Source organism: Ursus arctos, unplaced genomic scaffold (genome assembly GCF_023065955.2).
Source record: "Ursus arctos isolate Adak ecotype North America unplaced genomic scaffold, UrsArc2.0 scaffold_14, whole genome shotgun sequence".
NCBI lineage: Eukaryota > Metazoa > Chordata > Mammalia > Carnivora > Ursidae > Ursus > Ursus arctos.
In genome coordinates, this window is record NW_026622808.1 from 10602464 (window position 1) to 10620926 (window position 18463).

The 18463-nt window shown below is 59.3% G+C and overlaps 1 protein-coding gene across 10 annotated transcripts in view; it reads left to right on the forward strand.

Annotated features, from left to right (window-relative positions):
- Nucleotides 1-522: 522 nt before the first annotated feature.
- Nucleotides 523-18463, forward strand: part of ZFP3 (ZFP3 zinc finger protein) — an 86479-nt gene continuing 68538 nt past the window's right edge. For 4 of the 10 annotated variants that reach the window (XR_006411854.3, XR_006411845.3, XR_006411850.3 and 1 more), the window contains exons 1-2: nucleotides 524-628; nucleotides 13751-13843. Coding sequence is in view for 2 of the 10 variants with exons in the window: in XM_026520729.4 (XP_026376514.3) it covers nucleotides 852-966; nucleotides 8442-9955 (1629 nt within the window). In the remaining 8 variants the exon portion in view is untranslated. Of the gene's footprint in view, nucleotides 629-648; nucleotides 967-8441; nucleotides 11305-13750; nucleotides 13844-18463 lie in introns of those variants that run through there. The other 6 variants (XR_007191756.2, XR_007191757.2, XR_006411849.3 and 3 more) reach the window with 3 other exon arrangements.

Here is an 18463-nt window from a genome sequence, read left to right on the forward strand (position 1 = left end):
GCGGAGGATGCGGCGCCGCCGCCGGAGCCGCTGCCCCGCACCTTACCCCCCGGGGCGCTCCCGCGAGCAAGCCCCCCTGCGGACCTCCGAGCCCACTCCCTGCATCCCCCGCTCTCAGGATGCAGGGGTCCGCGCCCGCCGGACCCCCGGCGCTCCGGGAAGGGCGCTGGTGGCCTGAGGGGCGCGGACAGGGGGTGCCGAGGGCTAAGCTGCCGCCGCCTGCTCGGGCGCAGGTGGACGCAGGGGCAGCGACAGCGGCGGGCAGAGCGGCCGACCCCGCGGCGGAAGTGCATCCCCGGGCCGTTCTAGGCCGGCCGGAGGACCCGGCTCGTCGGTGATCCCGCGGGGGGATGCGGGCGCCGCCCGGCGCCGGGGGCCTGTCCGGGAAGCGGACCCCGCGTGGGGCGGTGAGGCGGCAGGGCGGCGCGGGGGTGGCGGGGGTGGCGGGCCCGGCCGGGGCAGCCGCGGATGCGGAGGGAGGGCCGCCCACCTGTTCCTCCGCCGAGGGCGGCGCGCGCTGATTGGCCGAGCGCGCCGGAAGTGGAAGCGGCGGCCGCCGCCGCCCGGGAGACCGAGAGCTCGGCGGCGGGGAGCGCGGCGAGAGCCGAGCGGGGAGCGAGCGGCCGCGGTGAGACCTCCCCCCGGCGCGGCGCGGCGGGGCGGGGGCCGGGCTCCGAGGTTGCTGCGGCCCGCCGGCCGAGCGGACGCGCCGAGCCGGTGGTGTGACCTTGGACTTGCTGCGCCCCCCCCAACCCCGCCTCCATTTCCCACCTGCTCCGGGAGGGCCGTCCCCGCGCGGGGCGCTCCTGGTCTCCCGGACACCCCAGCCTCGAGCGGGCGGCGGGGGCGCGATGGCGGGCAGTGTCAGCCCGCCGGAGCCCCGCGGCCGGCGGCGCCCCGGCGCGGCACCCCGGACCCTGGCTGCCGGGGGGGACTTACGGACGGGAGCCCGCCCTGAGCGCGGAGGTAATGGAGCCGTCCCGGCGGGGGGACCGCGGGGGGGACCGGCCAGAGCAGGGAGACAGCGCTTGCAATGACCCGTCCTCCGGGTTCGCCAACAGCGACGGGCAGCCGCGGCGGGCCGGGCACCGGTCTAGGCTCCTCGGGTCCGAAAACGAATGAAATACCCGCTTAGTCCTCAAGGACACGGCAGACTCGTTGTGTAGATAAAGCGTTTAGACAGGCTCACTTAACCCGTGTTTGTCAGGTGCCCGGAATGTGCCAGGCAAGGGGGGGAGTACCGGAGTGCACGGAGCGCCGTCCTTGCGCGGGGGCCAGAGAAAGCGGGCGCGCGAATAGACGGAGGCTACACTGGCCTGACTGCCGGGAGACGAAGGGGGCTGTGTGTGCCCGAGCCCCGTGGATGTTTGTGAAGCGCAGAGAGTGGGCGGTAGCATTCCAGGAAGTGGGAATAACCAGTTCCCGAAGGCCAGGACGCTGGAAAGAGCAGCCAGCGTATGGACTGCAGGACCCTCCCTGGGCATGGCTGCAACTTGCAGCCGTCAGTGGAGAGCGTGGGCCGGGAAATGGGCAGGGACCTGGCCAGGAAGGCATCGTGAGCTGCCTTGAGAAGTTTGTATTCTGTAGGCGTTGGGGGGACCCTGAACAGGAAGCCACATGATGATAAATTCGAGGACAGAAGCAGACGCGAGTGACCTGCCATTCAGAGCGCCAGGAGAGAGCCTCCTCCTTGTGTGTAGTGAACACCCTGGGGAGGAGGAGATCCTTGTACGGGTCACTGAGTATTTGGTAGGATCTGGCCTTTCAGACCTTATGTGAAAGGATATCTGTTCAGATGCGTTTTTGTCTGTAAATAATACAACTCAAGCTGGCTTAAAACTGTGCAAGTGTGTAAGCTCTCATAATTGGAAGCCAGGCAAGAAAAGTGCTTTCCCGACTGACCGAATCTAGTGGCTCCAAGGTCCCTCGATATTTATTAGCTCTCTCTGACGTCATCCACAAGCTGGTGGATGAAATGGCAACCAGGTGTAGAAGTCTTTACCTGTGCTTCTGTCAGGATGGGAGAACTATTCCCGGAGGCTCCCAGCAAACTTGCTCCGAGTATCATTGGCCCAGGTGAAGGCGTGTCCGTTCCCGGACCAGTCCCTGCTGTTCTGAACACACACTTGCAATGGAGGTGGTCTTGCTTTGTCTGGGGCTCACTCCTGGAGCTCTTAGGGGAGGTCAGATCTCCTGCAGAGCCTGCAAGGCCACTGCCCACTTCTTTGCTGAAATGCTCCGCAAAATAATTTGAGAAGCTTTGTATCCCCATACCTATGTGTAAGTCGACTTCCAAAATGTTTCATCATAAATTTAAATAGTTGCAAAGGATATTTTGAGTGTATTACGAATTTTGGCATTTCAGAATAAAACCTTGGGCCACGTTCTGGGATCCCTGCCCCGTGGTTCCTTGTGCTCACCACATTTCCCGCCCTCTCTGTAACCTCCATCTGGTCGCCCCATGCCGCCCATCCTTCCCCCACTCCATTTGCCTCCCTGTCCTGCTCTCCCATCTCCGGTGTGTCCCAGCTGACATCCTCAAGTCCCGCACTCCCTCCTTTTCCACCGCCATGTCCCCAGATTCCCAGCTGCGTTGGGGTGGGGAGAGTGGGGAAATGATGCCAGCCGGCTCCTCCTCACACTGACGCTCTCCGGCATGCTTGTCTCCTGGGGAGATTGTGAGGGTTTCCCAGGGTAACGTCTGTGATCGCTTAGTGTCCGGCACGTAGAAAGCGCACCCCGTTCCTCTCCGCTTCAGAATGCCAGCGCGCTCTCACTGACTCTCTGCCTCCTTGTCCACATGCTGTGTGGAGGACAGAATGCTCCTTCTGTCCTTTTCTGTGAACTTGGGTGCTCACCTTGCACTCTGCCCGGAGGGCTGTGCCGTGGTTCGCGGGGGGTATGCACAGACACGGTCTGTGACATCTGTGAGCACAGGGACTGCTGACTGGAAGCCAGTTCGCACCCTTGCCCTCCATTCTCTGTGTCTGCCCTGCGGTGGACCCCGTGGACCCCTGGCCGGCAGCTGTCCCTCCCTGCCCCTTCACCTTGCTCTCGCCCTCCGTTACTGAGGGATTCCTGCCTCTCACTGTGCCCTGCCTGTTTTTCCCACTGCGTGTCCCTCTGGTGCAACCCCAGAGCTTCTGTGGAGTATGTAAGTGGTTGTCGGCCTTTTGTAGCTCCAGTCAGAAATCTTTGCTTTCAACATTTTTAAAGGACCTAATCAGACTGTCAGTGGACGGATTGATCCTTGTTCATGACAAATCACACCATAGTTTTTGGCAGATAAGTGTGAAGGATTGAGTGACGTTGCTGTCCCAGGAGATTGCTGTGAACTCGGATTCAGGCAGCTGGGGGCAAACTGCTCCGGTCCTAGCAGGAAAGGTCTGATGAGAGTAGGGAGGTGTGAGTTTTCAGTCCCGAAGAACCTCGGGTCAGCGGTGCTGTTATCTGCTCTGTCTGCTCTGAGAAGCGTGGGGGCGGGGAGGGCAGCCCAGAGGGAGGGTCGGAAAGGAGAAGAGAAGTGAGAGTGGGAGCCGGGGCTGTGTGTGTCATCCTGCTGCTTCACCCGTGCGGCCGTCGCGGTGGAGCTGAGCGCCCCAGACAAACCTGCTGGGGCATCGGGATCCCCCAGGGCACTTGTTAGACACGCCGCTCCCTGGCCCTGGCGATTCTCAGAGGCCTGAGCTGGGACCTGGGAATTCGTTTCTACACATTTTCCAGTTGATTCTCGCACGTCCAGCCTTGTTCCAGGCTAAGAATTGTTATTTAAGAATCATTTCATTAGCAACAAACAATCTTCCTGCTCTGATCGCAAGCTTATGCCACAATTCTCAGGTTTTATGTGGCTTCCTGTGTAGGTTTTCGTCTGGGCAGTGTGGTCCTTTCAGAGTTTTAGATCTCGTTGTCCATGACTAGGCGGGTATCTGGTTTATGCGTCAGTATTTTGTGGATGAGGCTTTCTGAGGGTGCTCCCCTGGGGTGCATTGAAAAAATCAAATCTGGGGGCGCCTGGGTGGCACAGCGGTTGAGCGTCTGCCTTCGGCTCAGGGCGTGATCCCGGCATTATGGGATCGAGCCCCACATCGGGCTCCTCCGCTATGAGCCTGCTTCTTCCTCTCCCACTCCCCCTGCTTGTGTTCCCTCTCTCGCTGGCTGTCTTTATCTCTGTCGAATAAATAAATAAAATCTTAAAAAAAAAAAAAAGAAAAAATCAAATCTGGGTTTGCAGAAGTGAAGACCCTGTTCCGAGCTGTGGTGACCCAGCAGAGGTCTGCGTCCCCCCCCAGACGGAGGACCAGGAGCCGTCCCCCTCCTGCTAGTTGGCACCTCCATCTTCTCTCTGTCCAGAAACAGCCGGTTTCAGGTTTAGGAAAGTGAAGACGTGAGAAACAAAGGTAGGATATTCTGGGTGGAAATTCAGATCCAGGCTGTGAGGAGTGGACTGTTTCCCCGTGAGTGTCAGGTCTGGCGTGTGTCTGTGCCTCTGGGAAAGTCAGCCTGGTGGGTATCGGCTCTGATATACACGTGAGGGGCTGCCAGAAAGAGAGACGCAATATTATTCCACAAGTGACATCAATACCGTGTCACTGGCCGAAGGCAGAGTGGAAGAAAGGTCAGAGGAGGTCGTGTTTCATTGGGGGAGACTTTGTGGATTTGAATTTTGAGCCAGGTCTTGAAGTTGGGGGCAGATACAGCACTCGTCCTGTTGTACCATGGACAAGCGATTGTCCATGTGATTCTGTGACGTCTGACCTCCTGAGACCTTGGGTGGTGGGAAGCTGGAGAGGGAAGCGGGTGCGAAGGGGACCAGAGAGGGGTGGGGATAGACAAGGACCGAAAAGTAGCAGCTTGCGGGACTGGTTCGTGGCTGAACGCTAGGGAGACATGTATTTAAGGCTGTACTTCCCAGCTCAGACGGCACCACGGATGAGGAGCGTAGCCAAGTCCCCCGCAGTGGGTCCTGACTCATCTGTAATATGCAAAATTTCACCAAAAAGGAGAAATCTGGGGGCCTGCCCTTATGCTGTGGGGAAGTCAGAGCTCAGGCTGGTGGGGGGGGGGAGTTGAAGATTGAGGGTCATTTTAGGGGAGCACCAGACCTTCCAGGACTTGGGGATCCCGCAGGGAGATCAGACTTCTTCCAGGTGTGTGGGGGTGGGTGGTGCTGGAATCACCGCTCTCAGGCTCTCCTGCCTGTCAGGGTCTTCATTTCCTCACTAATCCGTCTCTCCTTCCCTCCGAACCTCTCCTCCGGCGGCACCTTGCTTTCTAACACCAAACACGGTCAGGGTGCTCCCGTCAGGGAAAATCCTTGGACCTTTCATCGAGACTGGAAGAAGCAGATTTGTTCATCTGTCTGCCAGCACCTGGCTCCACTTCCGTTCCACCGGGTCTGTTCTCACAGGTCCCCTGTGACCACCTGACTGTCCCCGTAGGCATTTTCAGGTGGCCCTGTGTCATTCTGTCTGCCGTGGCCCTGGTGATTCGGTCACTAACCGTCCCTTCTCTTGTTGGCAGGCTTCCCTTCCTCCTCCCACCGCTCTGTCATTAGGGTCCAGACAGGAAGCCGTTCACTCAAATTAGGGTAATTGAGGGAGGTTTCCTTGCAAAGAGGTTAAGTACAAATGATCCACGTGTGGGCGGGGTGTCGAGGAGCCCGGCCTGAGGAAGCCAGAGGCGGGAGAAGCTGCTGGGCCCAGGGCGTGAGATGACTGGGTCGGACAGACTCGGGAGAGGAGTAATGACCTCTAGTGGAAGGACACCGCCAGCCCAAGGCAGCCTCACAGGAAGGAACCAAGGGGACAAGTACCCCGACCTGACTCCTCCCTCCTTCTGGTCTCCCACTGGGGCTCCAGGGGCTGCAGCTGGAGGCCGGGTCTTGTGGATGTCTGCCACAGTGTGGAGAGCGGGCGGAGAAAGGCGGGAAGGTCTGGAAGGAAGGGTGGAAGGTAACAGGAGAGCTTACACGTTAGCTTTGGCTTTCTGGGCGTCTGTGCTCCGTCTCCGGCGGCTGTCACATGGTCCTCCTACCACCTGCGCTGAGTCCTGTCCAGGCTGTGTCTGTGGTCCTGGCCCGGGTAAGCTTCAGACTGTGACATTTTAGCTGATTCCTTGATAGTCTGTATGGACGCCTTGAAAACTTCTCTTGTGCAAACAGAGTTGATGGGTCCTCTTCCCTCCTGAACGAGCTGCTGCTCTCATATCCCCGGCCCCTGGCACTGCTGGTCATGTGATTACGTTCCGGGTGATCCGGCATCATCCGTGACTCCACTCTCCTTCTTACCCCATATCCAGCCCCGTCAGCTCCAGCCAAGTCTTACAGAACTTGACCCCTGAACTATTTCTGCAGCTGTCTCCTCTTCACTCCCTCTGCTGTCGTTGCCCTGGTCAGAGCTCACGCCCCTGCTTGGGGCCTGCCTCTGCCTTCTCACGGACCCCTGTGCGTCCGGGCCTGCTGCTTTCTACCTAATCCATGGAGTGGCGGTTAGTGTACGTCTGCCTGAAACCCTCACCTGACCATGGTCTGTGTCGCTCCTTGGTTTAGAAGCCATTCCACGACTCTGCGGTGTCTTAAGGATAGAGGCCCAGCACTGCCTGTTCCCCCTTGAGAGTCACCTAACACAGTGACCCCTTTTACTGTCAGAGGGTCGGTTTCCTCAGATTGTCTGGTGCACGCACGTCCCGCCCCAGGCTGCTTACTCCCTGGGCCTCCTAGCATTGGCCCCACTTCTGTGACAGGGATAGCTAGGTCCCCAGGGCCATGGTACCAGTTAGGAATAGGTTTGGCTTCCTAAAAACAAAACAGAAAACTACAGTGGCTTAAGGCAAAGGTGTGTTTGTGTCTTGATAAAAAAGTCCAGGGGTGCCTGGGTGGCTCCATCGGCGAAGCGTCTGCCTTCGGCTCAGGTCATGACGTCAGGGTCCTGGGATAGAGCCCCACATCAGGCTCCCTGCTCAGTGGGGAGTCTCCTTCTCCCTCTCCCCGCTGTTGTGTTGCTCTCTCTGTCAAATAAATAAATAAAATCTTAAACAAAAACAGGAATTCCAGAGGGAGGCCTTGCAGGGCTGGGACGGCAGCTCTGTCAGATTGTTAGGGACCCAGGTTCTGTCCACCTCTGGCCCCGTCGTGGGGTATGGAGGGTGCTGTGCTCATGGTCCAGGATGGCACCCGCCTGCCACCTGTCGCCCCAGCACAGCGTGGAAAAGAGTGAAGAAAGGCATCCCCTCGCCCCTCAGGAGACTTCCCAGATGCCCCGCACACTTTCGCCTGCGTTCTTCTGTCTCCCCGGCCAGAGTTTGTCATGTGGCCAAACCCAGCCGCAGAGAAAGCTGAGGAATGTACTTCTCTGGCCAGGTTCCTTGCTACATGGAGTAAATGCATTATTCTGTGGCTAATGAGGTGTGGACGAGTGGATATCGGGTAACAACTAAGACTTCTGCCGCAGCCTTTTAGAAGTTTAAAGAAGTATAGGCATTAAGGTCTAAAGAAGTATTAAGAAAATTCTGTAACAGTCCCTAAAAATAGTTAACGTAGCTATACGTAAAAAGAATAACCAGTTAGAAAACAGAAGAAAACTCACTAAGGGGAAAGACGTGCAGAGACGTGATGGATATAAAAACATCAGGATGCGTTTGGACATTTTACAGAATGAAAAACTTATTTGGAGAAATAGGAGCATCGACAGGAAGTATTTGAAAAAGCCGGAGAGAACACTTTCTCTCACGTGGTAAGGGTTTCAGGAAAGCTACGGTGGGCCAAAGCTCTGGTCCTGGGGCAGGAACAGACAGGTCAGCAGAGCCAAAGGGGGTCTAGAGTCTGACCCCCGCTCAGCTTCAGACGGTGGTGTGGGCGGCATTTCCATCAGCAGGGGAGGGGAGGGCAGGTGTCGATACGGTCCGCCGGCCACCTGGAGAAAATGAAGCTAGAACAACTCCGTCCAAATGGAAGGGAGGCCGAGAGGACTGACTTGTGGTTCTGGCTCAGCCGTGGGACCCTGTGGACGGTCAGCCCGACGGACATGGCGCCCCGACCTGTGTCCTGGGGAGCGCCGCGGGGCTGTACCAGGGAGGCTTCCTCGCTCTTGTGACCAGTGTGTCATCTTTGCCCCTTCTCCCCGCCTTTCCGTGCTGGGCCCTCTGTGCCCGCGTCCCTTGCCAAGCCAGGTCCCGCCCCAGCTCACCGGAGCTTTCGTGAGCATCTCTCTCCTTCATCCCTCCCTCTGATCATCCGAGTCGCGCTTCTCGGGCAGGGTCCGCTCTCTGTTTGGCGGGCCCACCGTCACCCCAGCTCCCTTTCTCGGGCAGCATCCGTCCTCTCGCCAGACCCCAAGGCCGCTTCGGAGTGTGGTCAGAACCGCACCAGGGCTTCACACTCCCTAGCTTAAGCGTCCGTCACGTGCGCTGTAGCCGCTTCACGCGCCTGCCCTCTCTCATTTCAGATTGTGAGATGGGGACTGAGCACGCGGAGGTAATCCCCAAGGAAGAAGTTTCCGAAGAAGCCGAGCCACGTGTGGCAACGCGGGAGGAACCTCCCAGGGTGGTGTGTCAGGGCCGGGAGTTCAGAGGCGCCCGGACAGAGGACGCGGCAGAGAGGCCTGCGAGAGTGTCCGTGGACGAGAAGCAGGTATCTCCTCGGGGGAGAGGCCTCGCACCGGGGCTGATCGTCCGTAAGAGGTCACCGTCAGCCGACAAGCCTGGGGAGAGCGGCGGGAGCGCGCGCGTCTGCAGGCCCGGCCCGCACCCGCTCACGCCTCCGGCCGGCCCCCCAGCAGCGGCCGTCCGCACCTGCGCTGCCCCCCGCCGTAGCCCCGCGGAGCACTCAGAATCCCACGGAGCCCAGAGAAGCCCCGTGGGAGAAAAGCCGCACACGTGCAAGGAGTGCGGCAAGGCCTTCAATCAGAACTCACACTTGATCCAGCATCTGCGCGTCCACAGCGGGGAGAAGCCCTTCGAGTGCAAGGAGTGCGGGAAGACATTTGGGACCAACTCCAGCCTGCGGAGACATCTGAGGATCCACGCCGGGGAGAAGCCCTTCGCCTGCCGTGAGTGCGGCAAGGCCTTCATCCAGAGCTCGCACCTCACCCACCACCACAGGATCCACACCGGGGAGCGGCCCTACAAGTGCGAGGAGTGCGGCAAGGCCTTCAGCCAGAACTCGGCGCTCATCCTGCACCAGCGCATCCACACCGGGGAGAAGCCGTACGAGTGCAATGAGTGCGGGAAGACCTTCCGGGTCAGCTCGCAGCTCATCCAGCACCAGCGCATCCACACGGAGGAGCGGTACCACGAGTGCAGCGAGTGCGGCAAGGCCTTCAAGCACAGCTCGGGCCTCATCCGGCACCAGAAGATCCACACCGGGGAGAAGCCCTATCTGTGCAGCGAATGCGGGAAGGGCTTCGGCCAGAGCTCGGAGCTGATCCGCCACCAGCGCATCCACACGGGCGACAAGCCCTACGAGTGCAACGAGTGCGGGAAGACCTTCGGCCAGAACTCGGAGATCGTCAGACACATTCGCATTCACACCGGCGAGAAGCCCTACGTGTGCAAGGAGTGCGGCAAGGCCTTCCGGGGGAACTCGGAGCTTCTGAGGCACGAGAGGATCCACACGGGTGAGAAGCCCTACGAGTGCTTCGAGTGCGGCAAGGCCTTCCGGCGGACCTCCCACCTCACGGTGCACCAGAGGATTCACACCGGAGAGAAGCCTCACCAGTGCAACGAGTGTGCAAGAACCTTCTGGGACAGCGCGGAGCTGCTTCTCCACCGGAAGACCCACACCGGCGAGAAGCCGTACGCATGCACTGAGTGCGAGAAAACCTTCGGCCAGCACTCCCAGCTGATCCTGCACCGGCGGGTCCACACCGGCGAGAAGCCCTATGCGTGCCAGCAGTGCCGGAAGACCTTCAGCAGGAGCTCCCACCTGCTCCGGCACCAGAGCATCCACTGTGCGGAGTGACGGCCCGGGACGAGGGGCTCCCGTCAGACCTGCGGCGCCCAGGCCCGCAGACCCCTCGAGCGGACAGGCCTCCGCCTCCCGCCGACTTTCAGCGTGCGGTTGAAAAGGATGAGACGCTTTTATGAACCGTTCGTGGAGAAGTTTCGGGATACTGAGTTAAATCATAAAAGCTGTTTCGGGCCTTAATGTTTCCTCTGTCCCCTTTCGCACTCCCTGCCCGCTCTCCCCGAGTGGATCCCATCACTTTCGGGGTCTGCACCAGCCATACAGCCGACATTGTGACTTTTCAGGCACCGTGGCGGCTCCGGTCCCGTCACCTCCGAAGGGTGACAGCGCTGGCTCATGGAAGGTTTTCCTCTGCTGCGTTAGAAAGTCGAGGCGGAGAGCACACACCTCGTCCTCCCGCCCACAGCGTCGCACTGGGATCCTTGAACAGGCTTCTCTTCGCTTCGACATCTCGCAGACATGCTACTGGCTTTCCTTAGACCGTCGCTGAAGCCGGGAAGCTTGGGGACTCCCCTCCCTTTCCCCTCCCGCAAGGCCTCCTCATTCCTCTGCAAAGGGTGCGGGACAGAGGAGACGACAGGCCACTTTCAAGATGGCGAGCGAGGCCCTGAGCGTCCTGAGGGGCGGGGGGCGAGGCCGGGGGGCGGAGGGCAGCGAGGCCCGGCCGCCCGGCACGGCAGGAGCAGCCCGTGGGCAGCTGTGCCCCGTGTGGCGGCCGCACGGTGGATGGACTGCCACCATGCCGGGTCGCGTGTCAGGAGGTAGCAGAGGGACTGTGCGGCCTCCCTGTCACCAGCCACCCGATCCCCGCGCTGGGCTGGTTCACCTGCCGGACCTGGATCCCGGCCCGCACGCCGGAGCCCTCCACCGTGGCCCCTGCTCTCGGTCGCCCGCAGCCCGGCAGCTCCCGCGTTCTCCTGCGTCGAGTCTCCTCCGAGGAGACGCGTCCTTGGGTGTCCACGGGTCCGAGTGCGTGAGCCTCGGGGGGGGGGGGGGAGGGCGGCGGGCAGCGCGGACGGGCTCCAGCAGGCTGGCGCTACTCCTTACACCTGGCCCCGGACGGCTCTCACTGTGAGACGGCGGACATGAACTCTGTGAACTCCAGGGCCCAGCAGCCCCGCAGTTCTGAACTGTGTAAATCTGACGGGACACGTCCTCAGTGGTCTGTTGTGTCAGCTCTGTGACACGATTACCAAACCCTAGTGTTTCCTGCATTTTGGCCGTGCCAGGCACAGTGCCAGGCGCTTTCCATGTGTGTTTTCACAGCATCTCTGACGTGGGTCCCTTGTAAGTGGCTGGAGTGGGGTACCACGTACGTACCATAAAATCCACCTGTCTTCCGTGTTCGTTGAATGATTTTTTTTTTAAAGATTATTTATTTATTTATTTGACAGAGAGAGACAGCGAGAGAGGGAACACAAGCTGGGGGAGTGGGAGAGGAAGAAGCAGGCTCTCAGTGGAGGAGCCCGATGTGGGGCTCGATCCCACAACGCTGGGATCACGCCCTGAGCCGAAGGCAGATGCCTAACAACTGCGCTACCCAGGTGCCCCCGTTGAATGATTTTTAATTCACAGAGTTGTGCACCCATCAGCCAATGGGGTGGCTGTGGGTGCTCCTGCCCCGATGTCGAAGACCGGGGGGTCGGGGGCGTTAGGTGACTTTTCCGTGCTCCCGAGCCCCGTGCTGTGCCGCGGACAGGGAGACTTGAGGCTACTGTGTGTGAAAGCCTGTGCACATTGATGTTTTTACCACATGGATTTGAATATCACAGATTTAAATCACGTCCTTGGAAACATAACCACTCACAGCCAAAACCCAGGGTTTACTCTGAACCTCCGTGTGCTCCCCCAGGTTCAGACCCTTCGCTTGAGAAAAGCGCCGTATGAGTGAACAGCAGGCCACACGGCCCCCCATCCAACGTCCCTCCTCTGGTCTGGTGGTCAGGCCCCGAGTGGGAGGGATTCTCCAACTTCCCTCTATCCTTACGGGGATGCCAGGCGCAGTATGCTCTCTTACTGCTCAAGTTCCAGCCGGAAAATGCTCCCCGGCTGTGTCTGTCACGGGAAACCTGGATGGCACCCGTCCCTCCACCTCTTGGTCCTGTGTTCATGTGTTTGATGCCCACGCTCACCCCTGGCCAGCCCCGACAGAGAGCTCGGCCCCTGTTTAAGCTCACCCCCGAGAGTCCACTCCCACAGATGCGTCCGTGGGCTGGGCCGGGTGGAGAAGGGCGCTCACGTTGCACATCCTCAGAGGTCCCTTGTCGGCCAAGCCACCGCTGGTTTTTCCCTCCCTCCCCAGCCTACATCCTCAGCAACACCCAGCCCCTCCCGCCGGCCCCTCCCCGGCTGTGGCCCCAGCTCCATCAGCAGCCCAGTCCCTGGGCCCTGAGAAGGCAGCACAGTGACCCAGTTCGTGGTACTAGAGCATATTCGTAAGGGGGGAGGTCTCGGTGTTTCCCAGGAGGAATTCTGGTGAACGAGTCTCTCCACCGTGACCCACACACTGCGCACAGCCCGTAACCTCGCTCCCTGTCCTCGTCCACCTCGCACCCACTTAACGCAGGGAGACTCGGACCTTCCGCTTCTGTCGGCCGCCCCTCCCCTCCCCTCCGTGGACTTGGGAGTCAAAATCTACCCGTACCTGTGGGTGACAGTCACGGTTCGTGCATGTAGGGGTCCATCGAGGAATAGAAACACAAGTTTTCTTAGGTTTAGAGCGATGAAGACCAGGCCTCACAATCTCAGAGACCTCCCTCAGTGCCCAGAAACCGTCCTGGAGAACTTCTGCTGTTCTGTACGCTCCCCTCCTCGCCGTTTTCACTGGTGTCCCGGCTCGTTGGTAGGTAGAGTGTGTCCCGACAAGTCTACTCACTTGACACCTTCCCGACGTGTATTGTCGCCGGGTACATGGTTCGTGGGACCTCCTAGGCCAGTGTCACCCCCGTCCCGTGAGGGGCACCCTCCCCCCGGGGCACAGCCGTCCCCTCTGTCCTCTGCCCCCGCTTGCTCGCTGAGATCCGTTACCGTTTACAGCCGGGCCCGTGTTTCCAATTTTGTTCATCTGTATCATATACGACATAGGTAGACACCGGTTTCTTTTGATTAACAAGGTAATATTCTGGATCATTTTTTTAAAAATCCCCTTCCCGCTGAGGTTTCGGGGCTAGTGTTTGTAGTTGTTACTGCCGTCTGAGAGTCATTGTGCCTTCTCCTAGGTAACTCCTGATCTCAGGCAGGTCCCTACCCTGGTGAGGTCAGGGGTCTTTGAGACTCAGGCAGGCTGTGCCACCAAGAATGTGCACGTGTCCTCAGGGAACTCATGTGCCACCTGAAACCCATCCTCGGACCCCCCTGGAGTCCTTCACCTCGCTCCTGGAAATGACCCTCCTCGGGGTGCCCCTGAGAGTGGAGGGAGCCGGGGCCTCTGGTGATGACCCCAGGGGGGAGACCCAGGAGAGCTGGGGGGTGCACAGTCACCCAGCACTTCCTGAGCACCTGTGACCATGTTAGCACCTGTGTGCTGACCCTGGAGGACCCCGGGGGCCTCCGGGATGGACGGGGCCAGTCTAAGCGCTAGGGGACTGGTGGGGACTTGAGCAAGCCAAAGGTGCCCAGAGCTCTGAGATTGGAGGAGGGCTGGGGTGGCCGGTGGGCAGGTGATGCCCCTGCACAAACCCCAGACTGGGCTCGGTCCCTTCCTGGCCCCTCCCGCGCTCTCGTGTCCAGCCTCCTCTGCGGCGGGACAGAACGCTCACGTGTCGTCCTTGTTTGTAACACACTTTGCAGGCAGTGTGGACTGGACTGGACCCTGGGAACCAGCACGTCTCCAAAAAGCCACCCTTCTGTGCCTGGCCGCCACCTCGCCTCTCGGACCGCAAGGTAGGAGCCCCACCGAGCAAGGCCCCGGCCCGCGGGGGTCCTGGACCTCTGGGGGCGCCGTGTTGTTGGGGAGCAGTGGGGTTGGGGTGCCGGGCGCGCAGCCGACTCACGTCCAGAGGCTCAGGTGTCTGTGTTCCGCATCGCGGGGTGGGCGTCATTCCGCCGTTGCACAGGTGCTCCCGACTGCCGTCCAGGCCCCTTCGGACAGTGATCCAGTAATGAACTGTTAGATCCCGTCTTATCTGCGGTGGGAACGGATAGACTCAGGTGGGGAAGGCAGGGCTGGCTCGAGGAAGAAGGCGCTGTGGTCCAGGCTGCGGGGCGGGGAAGGCCGGCATGGAGGAGGGCGGGCCCGCATGGGGATTGACCATCCGACGCCTTCTGCACAGAAGGAGGTGGCTTATGCATCCGAGTGGGTCGGGTCTGGGCCGGCTCGTGGGCACATGACCCCGGAGATCACCAGGAAGGGGGCAGGGAGCGTCTACACCCTTGACCTGCTGGTGTTGTGGGGCGCTCTGTAAACCGGAGTTGGGGGCACAGGAGGGGGCTTTAGGCGAGGAGGCGTATGACCCACAGCCCACTCCACTGACTCCCGCGTCGGGGAGCCCCCGGGCTGCGTGGGTGCGAGGAAGACCTTGGTGGTCTTGAGCATGAAGGTGCTGCATGTGGGCAGTGGTCACGCCGGGCGGCAGCCCGGGACACTTGGCACCGGACAGGCCCCTTGAATGTCCGTGTGGGGGAACCTCTGGTCTCGCACCTTCCGCGTCACGGATCTGCCATGCACAGCCACCCGGGGCTGGACACTCCCGTTCTGACCTAGAGCCCTTCCTCCCTCCTCTTCCTCCCCGGGGTCCGTGGGCCCACACACCGTCTGTGTGAGCTCCTGTGTCGTGCTCCTTGAGGACGGGCCGACGCTTGCAGAAGGGAGCGGAGAAGAGAGCACACCACGTCAGCCCGGGGCTGGAGTGAAGAGCCGAGCGGTTCCCATAAACTAGAGGCCACGAGGGTGAGCTGGACACGTCCGCCCCCAGGAGCTGAAGGGAGCGTCCTGATGCCTTTGCTGCCCTTCACCTCTCTATGCAGATCCTTGATCCCCCAAAGCAGGCCGGTGGCGTGAGCGTTCTGTGTCACCCGTGGCATCCGTTTATGTGACGGGGGACAGGGAAGAGGTTGCCACGCAAACTGAAGGCTTTCCGGGGCTGCGGCAGCTGATCCATGACACCGTTAACGCAAGTACGAGTGGCCCCAGGTGCCCAGACCCCTGTCGCACTCAGCACCGGGAGAAAGAGAAAGAACAGGTCAGATCAGATCTCACCTGTGCTGTCCTCAGAGTCTCTCTTTCATCGTAGCCTTTGCTGCTTGATGTCTCTCCTTCCTGTTTTTACCCGTTATTTCCGTCTTCACGGACACGCCGTTCCTCCACGAGAGCTGGTCTCCGACGTGTCTGCGGGGACGCTGTGCTTTCGTCGGTGCAGCTTCCTCGTCGTCACGGGCCTGTGCTGTCCTCGCTGTATCCACCTGCTCGGGGTGACCCTCAAAACCAGCTCTGAAACGGCCGGTTCTGAACGAGAATGTGCCGCAAGACGAAGCACGTCCGTCCTCTGGGCGCGGGCGTGGACTCCCACCCCTGAGACAAAGCGCGTCCATCCTCTGGACGCGGGCGTGGACTCCCACCCCTGAGACAAAGCGCGTCCGTCCTCTGGACGTGGGCATGGACTCCCACCCCCGCTCCTTCCCTCTTGTTCTCACCACGAGGGCTCAGGCGCTCCGGGAATGCAGGTGAGTCAAGGGAAGAGGAGCCGTTGGTCCTCAGAGTGGACTGACAGCCGGGGCGGCCAGTCCGTGCAGACCCGCAGCGCGCCCGTGGCCTCTTGAGAATTCAGCGTGGTCTGCGTTATCTCGGTCACTCCTTCCGCGTCCATGTCCTGGTCCGGAAAGCAGGGACAGTGTCTGCAGATGCGGGGTATATAACCGTGCACCCGAGAGCCCGTCGCCTGGTATGTGGTAGGCGCCCCATAAATGCAGTTCCGTTTTCTCCTTTGCCCACTCTCCTCCTCTTCTGACTTACCGCACGTCCGGGGTGCTTTCTCCCCAGCTCTGGAGCTCGAGGAGCGCAGACCGCACCTTTGCTTCTGTACCGATCCTCGTTGGCTGTGTTATCTTCAAGCGCATTATTCCTTCTGCGTTAGAGCGGCTGCGTGCCCTTGCGAGCGGACCTGGGGTCTCACGACCATTGGCACACTGTGGCTCTGTCCAGTCTCCCCAGCGGGTTTCCAGGGAAGCGGCCAAAGGCCATGTGTTCCGAGGTCTGTCACGGAAGGTTCTTCCCTTACAATCCCATGGTGAAGGTGCTCGGTCTGCAGACTTCCCGAAAAGCCAGCACTTCCTTCTACTTACAGACTTTAGTCCTCGTTTCTAAAATGAAATCCCACGTCGCGGCCGGTTTCAGCCAGTCTGATTTTGGTAGCGTGTTGGTGTATTTTCCTTCATGCGTCTTTGACCCGCCCTGTTTCCTTAAAGTATTTTTCTGTTTTCCTTTTTTTCCCCTGGGACTTTAACCGCACATATATTCAGGGCATTGGCGTTGCCCCACGGCTCACAGATGTGCTGTTCATTTTTTTTTTTTTAGGTATTTTGGTAGTTTCTATCCCCATTTTCCATCTCAGACATTGTAATTTTAATTTTAATTCTAGAATTCAGCTTATGTCTTTTTTAAAAAGATTTTTTTTTTATTTGAGAGAACGAGCACAAGCAGGGGGAGGGGCAGAGGGAGAGGAAGAAGCAGGCTCCCCGCTGAACAGGGAGCCCGATGTGTGGCTCGATCCCGGTACCCTGGGATCATGACCCCGGCCGAAGGCAGACGCTTAACGACTGAGCCACCCAGGCACCGCTAAAGATTTTGTTTTTAAGTAATCTCTGTACCCAGCGTGGGGCTTGAACCCATGACCCCGAGGTCAAGAGTTGCCTGCTCCCCCGACTGAGCCAGCCAGGTGCTCCAGGTTATGTCTTTCTGTGTCTCTCTCTACACGCTTTTGTTTTCCTTTCCCTTCTGGGGCATGCCTATGGAGCATAATAGCTGTGTTAGTGTCCCGTTTAATAGCGATCATCGCCCTTTCTGCATCTGTTTCTATTGATAATTTCTCTATCGTTACAGGTCATGCTTTCCTGTTTCTTTGTCTGCCTTGAATTTTTGACTGCGTCCCAGACATTGTAAATTTTATGTTGTTGGTGTTGGGTGTTTTTTTTTTTTTTTTCTAATTCCTTTAAGTATTTTTGAGCTTTGTACTGGGATGCAAGTTACTTGGAAACAGTGATTCTCTCGAGGCTCGATTTCCCACTTGGTTGGGTGGGACCGAGCAGCCTCGAGGCCCGGGGCTCCTGTGGCCAATCCCTGCAGTGAGACCCTTCTGCGGCTCTGCGGGACGCGTGCCCACGGCAAGGGTCTCCGCTCCAGCCGTTCCCCGACCTGTGTGAGCTCCAGGAATGCGGCCCATGCCTCCCACGGGCTCCGTCCCTGGCTCCAGCACGCATGTGCAAGGACCGGGGGCAGCTGGCTCCCTCCTCTGCGACCCTCAGCTCCGTCCCTTCAGCCGGGCGATCCTGGGACTTCCCTCACCTGTCCCTCTTGTCTCAGGGCTCCGTGCCCGGCATCCCTGTCGTCCACTGTTCTGTCTGGCTTCTTGGTTGGGTGAGGGGGGGATGGTAATTCCAGTCCCTGTGACTCCCTCACAGCCGGAAACAGAAGTCCTGTCTGTACAGAGACGTGTTCGTCTGTTCTGTGTGGCTCTTGTTTATGCTGATTTTGTGGGTGACGGAGCTGTTTTCACGTTGGAAAGAAAGGCCATCATTTCTCATTGTTCTGTTCTGTAGTTGGGACAGGATGAATTTAATTCCGCGTCGCTCGCCGGCAGCGGGGGCAGGCGGGTCTCTGGGACCGAGTACCCCCTGTGTGCGGATCAGTGCTGCCCAGAATGAGGAGTCTGCCCTCCCTGCCCCACACCTCATGTCAGAAATGCAAAGAGCCCCACTTCCTCCTCCTCCTTCTCCTTGCAGTTTTGTTGTGCAAACAAGGAGCCGTGTGAGCACAGGGTTGGAAGTCACACTTAGGTTCAGATCTTCGCGTTGCCACTGATACATCACGTGACTGCGGGCAGACTGCCAAAACTCAGTCTCTTTCTTCATCCGTAATGTAGAAATATAAAGCCAATTTCTTTCTTTTTTTTTTTTTTTTAAGATTTATTTACTGAAAGAGCAAGCTTGCAGTGCCGGGAGGGCAGAGGGAGAGGGAGAGAATCCCAAGCAGACTCCACACTAAACACAGAGCCCGACGAGGGGCTCAATCTCACGAGCCTGACATACGACCTCAGCCAAAATCAAGGGTCAGACTCTTCACCGACTGAGCCTCCCAGGCGTCCCTAGAAGGCCTGTTTCTTAAGGATAGAAGTGACCGTGGAAAACTGCTTCACAAATTTGCAGGTGCCCCAAGCCAGGCCTCCCTTCTCCCCTTCTGCCCTGTCCTGTCCTTGCAGTCTGTCCCTGTCCTCCTCCCCAGGCCACTAGTGCAGTGTGGGCCTCCCCACTCCCCTTGCCAACATCTCTTTACTCTCATTTGATTCCTGG